Raw genomic sequence first — 13,770 nt, forward strand, 5'->3', positions numbered from 1 at the left:
AAACCTTAGGATTTAGAAGACACTTATAGGCTGTGTTTACATGCACAACATTCATTCATTCAGAATGAACTCATTCCGAATAGAGATTCATACACAAACGTTTACATGGAACCTGAACAAAAGTCTATTCTGATTCAAAATACCACCCCTCCAGACCGGAATGAAAATTCATTCTGAATGGATATTCTATTCCATTCTGAGGTTTTACATGAGCATTTTCATTCTGAATGAGCAGTCATTCTGAATACAAGTGGAATGTACCTGCCCATGTAAACGCAGCACTCGGTGCCGCACTGGAGGGAGGGCTGTGAGCTTGTATATCTGCTATTTTTCAATAGTTAAAGCACAAAATAATGCTTAATAACAGTGAATCCAGGGCCCAGAATTTGTTGAGACACCCCTGGCTCTATGCACAGTCCTGCGACACTACGGTCAGTAGATTTGTTTTGTCACTTTGCTTCTCAGTGACAAAACAAATGGTATACCCAGGCTACTGATATCGTGCATGTTGGCTCACTGGAAACACTTTAGTACACCAGTGGGTCTCAAACATAGACTGTATGGACGGTGGGAAACATTGGTTTCTATACTGCTCTTCAAGCTTTTTTTGGGTATGGGTGTCACAATCATTGTTTTAATGTGGGTACCAGCCAGGAATGCTATTGGCTGCCAACGGAACCGCATGGGAATTGTCTTGAGCTTGCCAAAAATAAAGCACACGAAGAAGAACCATCACAACAAGCCTATGATCACGAGCATACCCTGTTTTAACATCAATTGTAACATAAATTGGACCATATTTTCACAAAACACAATATCATGGTGATTGAAACAAGACTTTAAACTAGCGACAGCAACCACAATGTATTTACAGTATGACAATGTTTATTAAGGTAAGAAAATCAAATGTAAAAGTTCGGGGGAAATGAATGGAATCCTATGGAGAACATGTTGCTTTTGGTACCAGAACAGCGCAACTAGCGGCCATTCATAGGAACTTTCAGTTCTGTGTTTGCTTCATTTGAAATCCGGACAAATCCGGTCTGTAACTCTGAGAGTGTACAAACGGAACAAAATGCACTGTGTTATGGCCTGGGTGTCATCAGCCGTTCCGTTGGGATGGGTGTCATCAGCGGTTCTGTTGGGATGGGTGTCATCATCAGCTGTTCCGTTCGGTTGTGGATCCAGTCCAGGTAGTTGGACACGCGGGTGTAGATGCCGTAGTTCCCTGGTCGCGCGCAGCCCTTCCCCCAGCTGACGATGCCCAGCAAGAAGGTGGTGTTCTTGTACTGGGAGAGGAGAGGTGAGGTGAGGGGAGGGGAGGGGAGGGGAGGAGTTCATTTAATCAACTCACAGTAGCAAGTATACATTTATACAAATCTTACATCCACAAAAGAGAACAGTAGCACTGTTTGAGGTGATCAAAAGGAATAGGCTGAAGCTACAAAGCTTATGAATGCCTATCCTACATATTCATGGTTTAAGATACAGTAACATGTTATTAAAGTGTACAAATTCACCATATAAAGAGAATGTAAATAAAAAGAAAATGTAGAGGAGGAAAGGAGAGAGAGTAACAAATATTAGCATTAAATATCATTAACACTATCATTCGTTAGTGTGCAATACTGGCTTTATATTATGAATAGTACTGTAATAATTTCTTGATCGCCTCTTGTCTTGATTGTTTAAACATGAGCTATGCACGATAACAAGCTCGATACGCTCAAAGCTTGTTGATACCGGATACTCAATACATTTGTTATGGCGTTTGTAGCGGAACCTTGTTTCGAGCTCACCTTGGTTACCAGAGGTCCTCCGCTGTCTCCCTTACAGCTGTCCTGTCTCCCCTCCAGATATCCTGCACAGAACATGTTGTCGGTCAGAACCACACCGCTCTCCTTCACACATTCCTGGGTTCTGATCCTGGGAACCTGGGATGGGGATGGGGGAAGAAACAAGGTTTGTATGTCTGTTTGTAACAGTGTTCTTTAAAGGAGTAGTTCACCCAGGTTGCAAAGCGCCCCTTGAGGGAAGCAGTCGCATCTCAGTTTGGCTCTGCAGTTGTTTTCCTACTTTCTCTTTTTCTTGCTTTTTTTCCTGTCTTCTTTTTTCTTGTGGTGACTCATAACATTGGCCAAGCTGGTCATGTTCTGAAGTTTTATTCGTGTATATAGTAGTTTAGTCTGTCTTTTCGTGTTGTTGTGTTTTTCTGATTGGCTGGCGAAAAAGTGGGTGTAGGGCCTTCTGTGCCTTGCGTGGAACAATAGCATAGGAAACAGCGGCCTACCTCTATCTGCCTACCCTGTCTTAAGCGTGTGGCCCTGGGGTGTGGCACTGTGTTGATAAGTAGTTCCTTTAAGTCCCTTAAAATTGCAACCCATTATAGAAATGTTAAGTACTACTATTTTATTGTTCTGTTGTGTTTTTTTTTAAACTGTTCTCGACACTTTATATGTATATATTTGTATTACTTAAGTGCTCTGTATGGTTGATTCTCCTGTATTGTTGATTCTTCTTTCTTGTTTGTTTTTTGTCGCTCGGCTGTACACAACAGTCCTTTTTTCTTTTTCTTACGGTCCTGTAACCTTAAATGCTGTGCCGCCTGGATGACTTCATTTCCCCCTTGGGATAATAAAGGTATCTATCTATCTATCACCCCCAAAATGTCATTTTTTTCCTATTGATTACTCACACCATGGAGACCTGAGTTCAATACTATTTTTAAATTTTTTGTCGCATTCCTAAGACAATCATTTGATTACCATAAATGTACCCCTATTGATTTTGGATGGGGACCCAAATTCCCATCAATGGGGGTACATTTACTATATTTCTTTTTTTTGTCTTCAGAATGCGACAAATACAAAAAAATATGATTGAACTCAAGTCTCAAAATTGTACTAACATTAAGTGCAGTACTTACTCAAGTACATGAGTACTTACTCAAGTAAGTATGTACTCATAGCAGCATTAAGAGTGCTCACGGTAATGCCAGGCGTCGCTAGCATGTAGATCTGCTATTTTCACAATTTCTGCCTCAAATATTTGACGATTTGTCCAATGTTTAATTTGTCATTTTAGAGTATTAAAACGTTTGTCACTTTAGAAATGTGCAGCCAGATACCATCTATACACTTAAACTTTATGTTGGTTTGTTTACTGTTGAGTGAGAAAACAATATTGCACATTAAGTTAATCATCTGGGATAACCACTGGTTACTTTTTTTTTATTTTTTTAGTTTAGTTTAGTTTAGATTATTTGATCATCTTCTCACAGTATCAATCATACTTTTTCCAAATCATACATCAACAAAAGCAAAAAAAAAAAAAAAAAAAAAACAGTAGCACTGTTAGAGGAGATCAAAAGGAATAGGCTATAAAGCTTATAACTGCCTATCCCACATACGTATCCTTTAATTTTAGATACAATAATGTGTTTTACCTGCAGGCGTCTGAGCAGGTGTGAGGTGGGTCCGTTCTCGCTGCGCTGGCCCCATCCGCTCACCGTGTGCATGCTGACCGCCCACAGGTAGACCTCGGCGAGCGGCCGCGTGGGCAGGCACACGGGCACGGCGTACTGCGTGTAGGCCACGGGCTCGCTCAGACGCAGCAGCGCAATGTCGTTGTCGGCCGTGCGCGACACGTACGCCTCGTGCATTATGATCTGCGACACCTGGATCACCTGCTCTGTGTGCTCGTCCACCCCCGTGTTGTGTTCACCTGACAGACAGACAGACAGACAGACAGGCAGGCAGGCAGGTAGAAAGGCAGGCAGGCAGGCAGGCAGACAGGCAGGCAGGCAGGCAGGCAGGCAGACAGGCAGGCAGGCAGGCAGGAAGGCAGACAGGCAGGCAGGCAGGCAGACAGATAGACAGGCAGGCAGGTAGAAAGGCAGGCAGGCAGACAGACAGACAGATAGATAGATAGGGGAAATACATTTATGAATGAAACACTTAAAGATGGGGTGCCATGATTTCCTCCCCTCCTAAAACATGATGATCAAGTATTATGATTATACAAGGATTATACTAAGATTTTTTCCAAAAAAGTCTACAGAAAGTGTTGCCTTGTTGTCAGGTGGGTGGTGACCCAGCTGAAGTTAGCCACACCCACAGTGTTGGGTGAATGGCAAAAGAGGAGGGGATGATTAAAAAATTAAAAATGTTAAAGTCAAAACAGGGAAAGAAACCTGGGGAAAAAATGCATTTGCAGAACAAATTCAGTAAAAAATGATTTAAAACCTAAACAAATGCTATCTTGCTTTCATGTATGGTCAGTCGAGTGCTACGGTTAAGTGCTATGGGCTAAGGTGGAGTCTCAAGAGGTGAGTCTTCAGACCACAGTGGAAGTTAGGGAGTGAGTCTGCAGTTCTAAGTGAGAAAGGGAGTTTAATCCTCAGTTTGGGGGCCAGGAGAGTGAATTGTCTAGGACGAGTGGAGTTTTGTCCTGCATTTTTTAGTGGGTTCTGTCAGCATCCCTGTGTTGGCTGATCTGAGTGAACGGGTGGGGTTGTAGGGATCTATCAGGCTTTGACTGCTTTGAAGGTCAGCATCAGTGTTTTGTATTCAGTGCGGGCAGCCACCGGGAGCCAGTGGAGGGAGCGGAGAAGAGGGGGGGGAGACAGATGTGAAACTTTTGGCTGGTTGAAGACCAATCGTGCCGCAGTATTTTGGATCAGTTGGAGAGGCTTAAGTGCACATGCCGGGAGGCCAGTGAGGAGAGAGTACAGTAGTGGAGTTTTGTCATGACAGATGGCCGACTCCTGGGTGAGGAAGAGAAGGGTCTGAGTGAGAACCTACAGGATCGAGTGACTGATGCAATGTGTACCTTGAACGACGGCTGTCCAGGACCACACCAAGGTTCTGGATGGAGGAATGGATGGATGGATGGATGTTCAAATGGATGTATGGTTTGATGTACTGTTGGATGGATGTACGTACGTATGGATGGTGTTACGGTTGGATGTATGGTACCTGCCACCACCCTGAGCAGCTCGGTATGCATGTTCTCCATGCAGTGAGAGGCGGTGAGGACCCAGGATGGATGTATGATGATCCCTCCACAGAACCCCTTCCCCCTGGACATCAACAGCACCTACACGCACACGCGCACACGCACGCGCACACGCACACACACACACACACACACACACACACACACACACACACACACACACATGCACCAGGGACGTGCAGAGAGAGAGGCAAGGGTTGAAATTTATAAAAGGGCCTTTTGGTGAAAATAGCCGACCTCCAAGCTCGCAGCGCGACGCGTTGTGAGCTTGGAGGTCGGCTATTTTCCATACTTGATAGATACCACACTGAACTAAGCATAATCAAGTGAATACTGGAGATGTGACGTAACAGCATGGATTTCTACACAGACAGAGCGATTCCTTCAACATAAGACGCTGCAGTTCAGGAGAGTTTGGACAAGGCAATTCTCTTAAATACCGCCCTACTTTTACCATCTGGAATTGCTCGGGCAGACCCGATGTAAGGGGCGGGCCATTTTTTCAAATTCTTCATCAGGTGATTGGATGGGGCCGTCTGTCTATCACAATCTGGGAGTGCCAACTCCAACCACTCATATTGGCATGTCTGCAACTCTGCATGATGTTGTTACACCCAGAATCCGCCTCCTGGGTTTCCATGTGGTCTGCAGTGAGACTCTATTGGCTCAGAGCCGCTCAGAACCCGCCTGTAGCTGCCGCTGATTCGTCCGGTCTGGGACTTTACGAGTGATATCAACTCTCCCCGAGCAGTCTCAGATGGTAAAGTAGGGCGGTACGCACTGCTGCCACCATCTGGCGGAGTCAGGTTAGTCCCCTTACCTGCCAGGGACATTCTCCTTTGGGACACTCTGTTCCTCCAACGATGCGAGAACGAGGGTCCACCTGATCTGCTTTGTCTGACGCCCCCTGGAGGACGGGAACCATACCACACGCTATAGGCTCTGTAAGATACACAACACTTATATGAACGTAAACAGAATGCATTACAACATTAACAAAATGAATATAATACAACCACAGTATAAAAAACAATAAGAGAACTAAAGCTATAGCGCCAGTATTTTATTTTACTTTTTCCATTGAAAATACCATAGGGTCATCTTAGATCACGTCATAAGAACTGCTTTGAAAATAATCAATGAGCATTAGTGATTTTACTCATATGCATATGAAGCATCAACTATCTTTATGATCTCTCTATGAACACAATAAAATACAATATCAACAAAACATAAACGACGTAGGCTATATTTAAGAGGTTGAACTGAAGTTATCATCTTACGTCATTGAATTCTCTAAATACTTTTTAAATATGTTATAGTAATAGTTTTATTTCATTTTTTTCACAAAACACCTACTCTGTTAAGCAGATATTTTCATCAATGAGTCTTTCAGTACTCAATAAACAGACATATTTCATCCTGCTAACATTGATTGATTGAATAATATTTTGTCATTTTGCATAGGAAAAAAGTAGAGTTTCATGACAGTACAGTTCACTGGTACAAGGTCAACTAATAGGAGATCCTAACAGGAACCACTTTATGTATCTGGGGGGGGGGGGGGGGGGGGGGGGGGGGGGTCTTGAGTAGCAGCCGTCTGAAGGTGACTTTTCAGACCAATTTTGAAGGAGGCTAGGGATTTGCACTCCTTTAAGGCCTGTGGAAGGGCGTTCCATATGTTGGTGCCGGTATAGCTGGAGAACCAATTAGAGCCTTTTTTAGTGTTAAATCTGGGTTGAACATGATTAGTGGAGCTGCCTCTGGTGTTGTGATCGTGGACATCCTAGTAGTATTTTGTCAGGTACATGGGTATCTTGGAGGTGTAGTGTATCTTGTAGGCCTACACCAGGCCCATTGCAAGACGCTGTACTCTGTGAGCTACTGTGAGCCACCCCACGCTTATGTGGTGACATATTTCATCCTATATCTCTGCTAAGCAGACATATTTCATCCTATATCTCTGCTAAGCAGACATATTTCATCCTATATCTCTGCTAAGCAGACATATTTCCGTCACGTGAATCAAAACAGCGTCCTGGTTCCGACAATGGAACAAGGGGGGAGCGCTTGTTTTCGGTGGAGATGACGGAGGCGCGCCGGCGTTATATTATAAACACAATCTGATCTCGCTATAACAACAATCATGACATAGGCTATTTATTATAATATAATCACTAATTCACTATGAAGTGTCTTTAATTAGTAAAAATAGTCAAATAACAAACAAGGACAAATTGTTCTGCCCACATCAAACCAAAATGCCTAAACTACTGTAAATGTAGGCCTATTATAACTATGATAATGGTTCTTAACTTCTAGTAAGTCCCTATTATTAAGTATAATACTTGACCTTATAAATATAGAATGTTTATGATTATTTCTTGTGTTATGAAACATCGCATGTAGGCCTATTATAATTACCTATAACCTGAGCTCTCGGCACCTCCGCACGGTCCAGGCAAATCCAAACGGAGCGCTCCCTTACCTCCGGTTCAGCCAATCACAAGCTTCCATTGTCGGAATCGGGACGCTGTTTTGATACACGCATTTCCGTCCTACCTCTCGGCACACAGTTGAGTCCGTTCCGATGCAGGAAGTAGCCGTCCGCACACGAGCAGTTGACACTTCCTGCTTCCCCCTCACAGAAGTGTTCGCATCCACCGTTGTCCAACAGACAGTTGACTGGGACAGCATTGTACTCTGAACAAACAACGACAACGACAACACTGGCTTGTTAACATATACTCTGCCATGATTCACTGTTTTTCACCTACTGCACACGTGCCCTTTTACCTGTCTATAAAAAGTGCCCTCTCCAGTCCATGAATGCAGCATTTACTATGGAGAAAGAAATGCAAAGGCCCCCTTTCCATGTCCTATGCAGCAAGGTTCCCCAATTTGTTTTCCCCAAGGGCCGAATTATGTCTAGGGTACCACACAGCAAGCCACAACATTACAGTTTTCGTCGTTGTTGGGTGAAAATCAGTGTCCAAATCAATGTCAAATCAATCAATGTCCAAAACCGTTCATTTTGAATGTATCATTTTAAAAATGATTTAAACGAGTGAAAACAGCAGATCTACAAGCACACAACGCCTCGCACCGCGACAGCCTTGTATGATTTGCGAAAGAACGTACAAATTTAAAGATACGAGATTTCCACCCAACGACGACCATATACTAGTGTTGTTGCTGCTCTTATACCACCATTATTACTGGGGTTGGTGTGGGCCAGACAGTAGCCCCCCGCGGGCCGCAAATGGCCTGCGGGCCGCCTATTGGGAAACCCTGTCCTACAGTATTCATGAGAATTGCCTTTTCCGAACTCTCCTGAACTTGAATGGAGCATTTTATGTTGGAAGAATCCTCTGCGTAGAAATCCATGTGGTACCCCGTATCTCCACTAGCTAAAGCTAAAGGCTTGGTATAATCAAGCTGAATGCGGGGTTGCTCACCAAATAGCTGCAACTACAAGCTCACAATGCATCGGAGCATGGCACATTGTGAGGTTGTAGATCGGCTATTTTCATTTTTGTTCTCCCCGTGTCTACTAGGGTAGATACCCTCACAAAAACATGCAGTAATCATGGTCTCTATACTGCCTCCCCCTGGCCAGCTGGGGCGCCTGATGGAGGGGAAAGGAACTGGTTGGAATACCGTGTTCCTTCCACGTGCTACGTCCAACCGGGGAAGCTCCTCCCCGTCAGGTGATAAGAAGCTGCCTGCTAACTCCTCATGCACTGAGGGGAGCATGAGCTCAATTCAGGGCTCTCCCCAGGTTGGCAGAGGGAGAGCAGAGCCCAGGATTACAGCTTAGGCAATTGGCACTGGGTGAAAATATTAGATTTTCTTTTTGTTTTTGTTTTACACACCATTATAATATTCTTATTTTCATCATAGACCCAAACTGAATGTCAGTCTCCAGGTTTTCTTCAGAATATGTATGACACTGATTTACTACGTCACTATTAGGAGTCTTGTACTAGTGGTTCTCAAGGACAGAGGTGGAAGGAGTCAGGACGGATGGAAGGAGGAGTCTAACCTAGCTCACAGCTGCGTCCGCTGAACTCCGGCAGACACAGACACATGTAGGACTCTCCCTGGTTCACACAATGTCCCTGGTTCATGCATGGAGCCGACGCACAGCTGTCTGGAACTACACACACACGCATGCGCACACACACACACACACACACACACACACACACAAAACACACACGCATGCATGCACGCATGTTATTATCTTTCATGATAACTACAAAATAATGTGATTTAATAATATTAATGGCGTTTAAAGGTGTTCCTACTTACGACTGTACGTCCTCCAAAACTCATCCTGAAATAAATATGACAGAATAAACATTAGTCCGGTTATCATCACGTTCCATGGAGTAAATTAAAGGGGAATACCACTCATTTCCAACATTAAACTATGTAGTTTGTATACCTCAGAATAGGGGTCTTCAACAGGGGGTCTGGGACCCCTAGGGAGTCCTCAGAGTTAACACAGGGGGGGCCGTCAAATCTTTGTGTCATATGATCATGTTTTTTTTACATTAGCTGAATAGCTCATACAGCTAGCTGATCTACAAGCTCACAACGCCTGCAGCGCGAGGCGTTGTGAGCTTGGGCGGGACCAGGGCGGGACAAGGCAGAAAGAGCCTGCTGGTTGGTCAGTCAGGGACCAATCAATCAGAAGGCTGACAAAGGGTGAATTGCTTAATTGGATAATTGGTTGGTTGCTTAATTCATTCGTTCATTAGTTAATTGGTGGTCCACAGTGCCGTGGACTCGGCGTACTCAAACACCTCCCGGCGTCCAGGGCCTCCTCGTAGGAGCATTTCTCCTCTGGTTGGTTAAATGGTTCATTAGTTAATTGCTTGGTAATTAGTTAATTAGTTGGTGGTGGTAGACAGTACCGTGGACTCTGTGTATTCGAACACCTCTCTGGCCTCCTCATAGGAGCATTTCTCCTCCAGACACTCTCTCTCCAGGTTGCCTTTGTGGAGCTCCTCGAACCAGCCGGAGTTCCACCTCTTGCTGCGAACCAGGACGCTGTGGGCGGAGTCTGGAGGGAGGAACACTACGCACACACACATGCACACGCGCACACACACGCACACACGCAGTTCACACATTCACTGCCAGGTATTAGAGTCCTTAAGCAACGCTACGGCAACGGCAGATGACAATGGTAACCGGAAATGATCCGTGCTCGATAGATAAACCTGCCGTCGCCGCAGCCGTCTCTACTATGACAGAAGGTCCCTTCCCACGTAGCGCCTACTCCGTCTGCTACGTGTACGCGTCGCCATGGGAACCAAAGCGTTCAGTGAAAGGGGTGGGATCCCGTCGCCGCCGACCGAGGCTTTGCTTAACCATTTTGACCACTACGGCGATTACGTCATAGCAGCCGTAGTCTGCCTGGCGTTGCCGTCCTGAAAATCATCGAGCTTAACACATCGGATGCCCACGTGATCTCTGACGTCTTATTTGCTGGTGCCCATGGCAACGCGTCATTTTACCTACCGGCGAGAGTACTGGCGAGAAAAGTAATCCGAGTAAATGTAATCCGAGTATGTCCTGTTTATTTCGCAAAAATCTTTTCTTTCAGTCAGGACCGTTTTTTATCATTTCTAAGCCACAGTGTTTGTGTTACGGCATGTAGAAGAGGCTGCCGTTTTGAGAAAAAAATGAAAAAAGGAAGAGAATCCGGAGAAAACGGCATTTTTGTGCAGCCGGTAAACAGGAAGTCAACGAGCCACACAGCACGTCCGGGTGACGTAATTGCGCGCTGCATGTTGGGAAATGGAGTTGTTTCATCACCGCGGTAGCCAAGTGCAGTATAGCTACAGTACAGTATAGTTTACTGTACAACGCGTCAAACGCGTCGTTGGGCACTCGTAAAGATCAAAGAGATTGACGCGTAGACACCACGTGGGCACCCGATGTGTTAAAGGTGATACACCATGAAATTTCACTTTTCCTATTTTAAAACCTTTTTTTGGGGTCCCACTTGCACCTTCTATCCTCAGAGATCCCAAGATATTTTTTTTTCAAAAAGATTTTTTTTTTTCAAAAAGATTTTGGGGGGGTGGTGCAGTTCAGGCCAAAGGTGGTACTGCAGCTGAAAATGCTCTGGGAGCCATTCAAAAATGAGAGAGGCTCTCTATTCAGGAGTGGTAATTTAGCCTCAAACCTTTTGAAAAACGTTTTTGGGACATAAACAATATGACATAAATACTTTTTAAATGCATGGTGTATCACCTTTAAAGTCGCTATTAAAAACTCACCGGGTGCAATTGGCGAGATTGACAGGTAGATAAAGGTTTTATATTAAACCGTAGCTTTGCGGTCTGCGACACCCGCGACTGAAGGGGGGAAAAAAACTCAAATTCAATCAGGAAATCCGGTTTTGCATATCACAGGCCAATGTTATGAAATTCAGAAAAAAAAAAGATTTATCTTGTATCTAACCGCTGCTCACGTTCATGCTTAAAACGAGCCCTTCTCTACCGACCTTAACAAAACCACGGATGGCTAACCATCGTCAAATAAAAGGGAACGCCCACTCTGTTTGTTCCTCTTCCTTTGAGTAGCTATCAGAGTCTGTCTTGAGAGATTAGCTCTATATCAGCTCTATAACAGACCTCCGTATTGATTGACTGATTGATTGATTGCTTGACTGAAGACTCGATTTAAGTTTGCATAGGAAAAGTTAGTTTCATGACAGTACAAAGTTCACTGGTACACAGTCAACTAAAAGGATTGACACCTCAAAAAATCTTTTGGGCTTGTTTAATGCCTTTTTAAACTCATATAACATAGAAAGACAGATATAGTACTATGCAGTATACCGTCTAATCAAAGACTCAGAGCACCTGGCTGCTTGGATTTGTATTCCATATCCAACATGACAGCCATGTAAACAAACAAACACACATTGTCATACACAGCTAAACATTTGCTCTCAAGAATGTTTCTGAAAACATTTGAAGCGAGGAAAAGATGATGCAGTGAGCGAGTCAGCGACAGATTTTGGAAGAAATTCTAGTCATTCTAGAGCGCACACACACACACACACACACACACACAATAGCCGACCCACAAGCTCACAGCGTGTCACGCTGCGTCGGCTGCTACGTGTTGCGAGCTTGTAGATCTTCACAGGGACGGATTAATCCCCGCGAGGGCCCCTAGACGAACATTTTTTAGGGCCCCCCCACCATAACCCCCCCCCCTTCCCGACACACACTACCCAGCTCTCACACACACACGCACATGCACGCGCGCGCGCACACACACACACACACACACACACACACACACACACACACACACACACACACACACACACACACACACACACACACACACACACACACACACACACACACACACACACACACACACACACACACACACACACACACACACACACACACACACACACAGTGTTACCTGAAGCAGACAGGCAGCAGTAGAGGTTGCAGAGGAGACAGAAGAGAGCGATGGCAACCATGATGGATGACGGTCGCTGCTGAAATGCTGCTGCCAGCTGTGTGTGTGTGTGTGTGTGTGTGTGTGTGTGTGTGTGTGTGTGTGTGTCTGATGGTACAAAGTCTGATCTGCAATCACCTACAGGTCGCTGACCCCGTACACACAGCTGTGGAATCCGTTTTATCAAAACACAACAGTACAGTGCTGCAACATTCAAGGTGTTTATTCCGTACATTGCATACACAGGCACGAGGGTAGGATTATTTGGTTGGGGTCCGCTCATAATTCTCTTTTTTTCCCTTTTTTCTTAAATTTGTATCCCACAATTTTGTAACCCATTTTTTCACCCAGTGCTAATTGCCTATGTAATCCTGGGCTCTGCTCTCCCTCTGCCGCGCCTAATTGGGAGACAACGGACTGATCTCATGCTTCCTTCAATGCATGAGGAGTCCAAGTTGCTTCTTTTCATCTGACAGTGGAGATTTCCCTGGTATGGACGTAGCACGTGGAAGGAACACGTTATTCCAACCAGTTCCTTAATTCCCCTCCATCAGGCGCCCCGGCTGGCCAGGGGGAGGCATTATTTAGACCAGGATTACATGCATGTTTTTGTGAGGGTATCAACCCTAGGAGAAACAGGGAGAACATGCAAACTCCACACAGAAAGGCCCTATCGCCAACCCCACCTAGGGTGTGGGTTCCGCTCATAATTCTGACATCCCGTTATTCCAACTATTAGGTTAGTGTGAGGTTAGGGTTAGTATAGGGTTGGTTTTAACTCATTAACTGCCAAAAACGTGAATCCCTTAAAAATCCCGTTGTCCCACCCTGCCACGCCCGTGAATCCCGTGAATAAAAAAAAAAAAAAAAAAAATCTTTTTTATTTTTTTTTTTTTTTTATTTTTTTGGACCCCAAAAACGTTAGTAGGCATGATAGCGATCGCGAAATTGCTTGTTTAACCCCCATACAACCCCCATACAACTCAGGTAGCAGACCTCCAAGCTCACAACAGTGTAAAACATAATGGCTGCTATCTCATGAATGCCTGAACGGATTTCCATTCGGATTTTTTTGTTTGAAAGCTGTGAGCAATGTGGACACACGTGGTGCATTATCTAGGCATGGGTGTGCATGATCCGTGCACTATGAATTACATGGAAGTCTATGGAGACGAATGGCAGTTAAAGAGTACGAAGGTATTGTTAAATGGCAGCATATGAGTTAACAAGGCCGCGGTTTGGGATTTTTGA

General features: G+C 44.7%; 1 protein-coding gene across 1 annotated transcript; it reads right to left on the minus strand.

Moving 5' to 3' along the window:
- Positions 1-865: 865 nt before the first annotated feature.
- On the minus strand, positions 866-12,584 carry f7 (coagulation factor VII). The gene is made up of 10 exons (XM_080720794.1): positions 12,481-12,584; positions 9,939-10,102; positions 9,331-9,355; positions 9,062-9,175; positions 7,579-7,719; positions 5,837-5,958; positions 4,977-5,097; positions 3,446-3,723; positions 1,800-1,934; positions 866-1,289 (listed from the first exon to the last, which is right to left on the minus strand). Exons 1-10 carry the CDS (start codon positions 12,539-12,541, stop codon positions 1,086-1,088), a joined length of 1,365 nt encoding a protein of 454 aa, XP_080576920.1. The 5' UTR covers positions 12,542-12,584; the 3' UTR covers positions 866-1,085.
- Positions 12,585-13,770: the final 1,186 nt, after the last annotated feature.

Source organism: Nannobrachium achirus (assembly GCF_963921795.1).
Source record: "Nannobrachium achirus genome assembly, chromosome: 24".
Lineage (NCBI taxonomy): Eukaryota > Metazoa > Chordata > Actinopteri > Myctophiformes > Myctophidae > Nannobrachium > Nannobrachium achirus.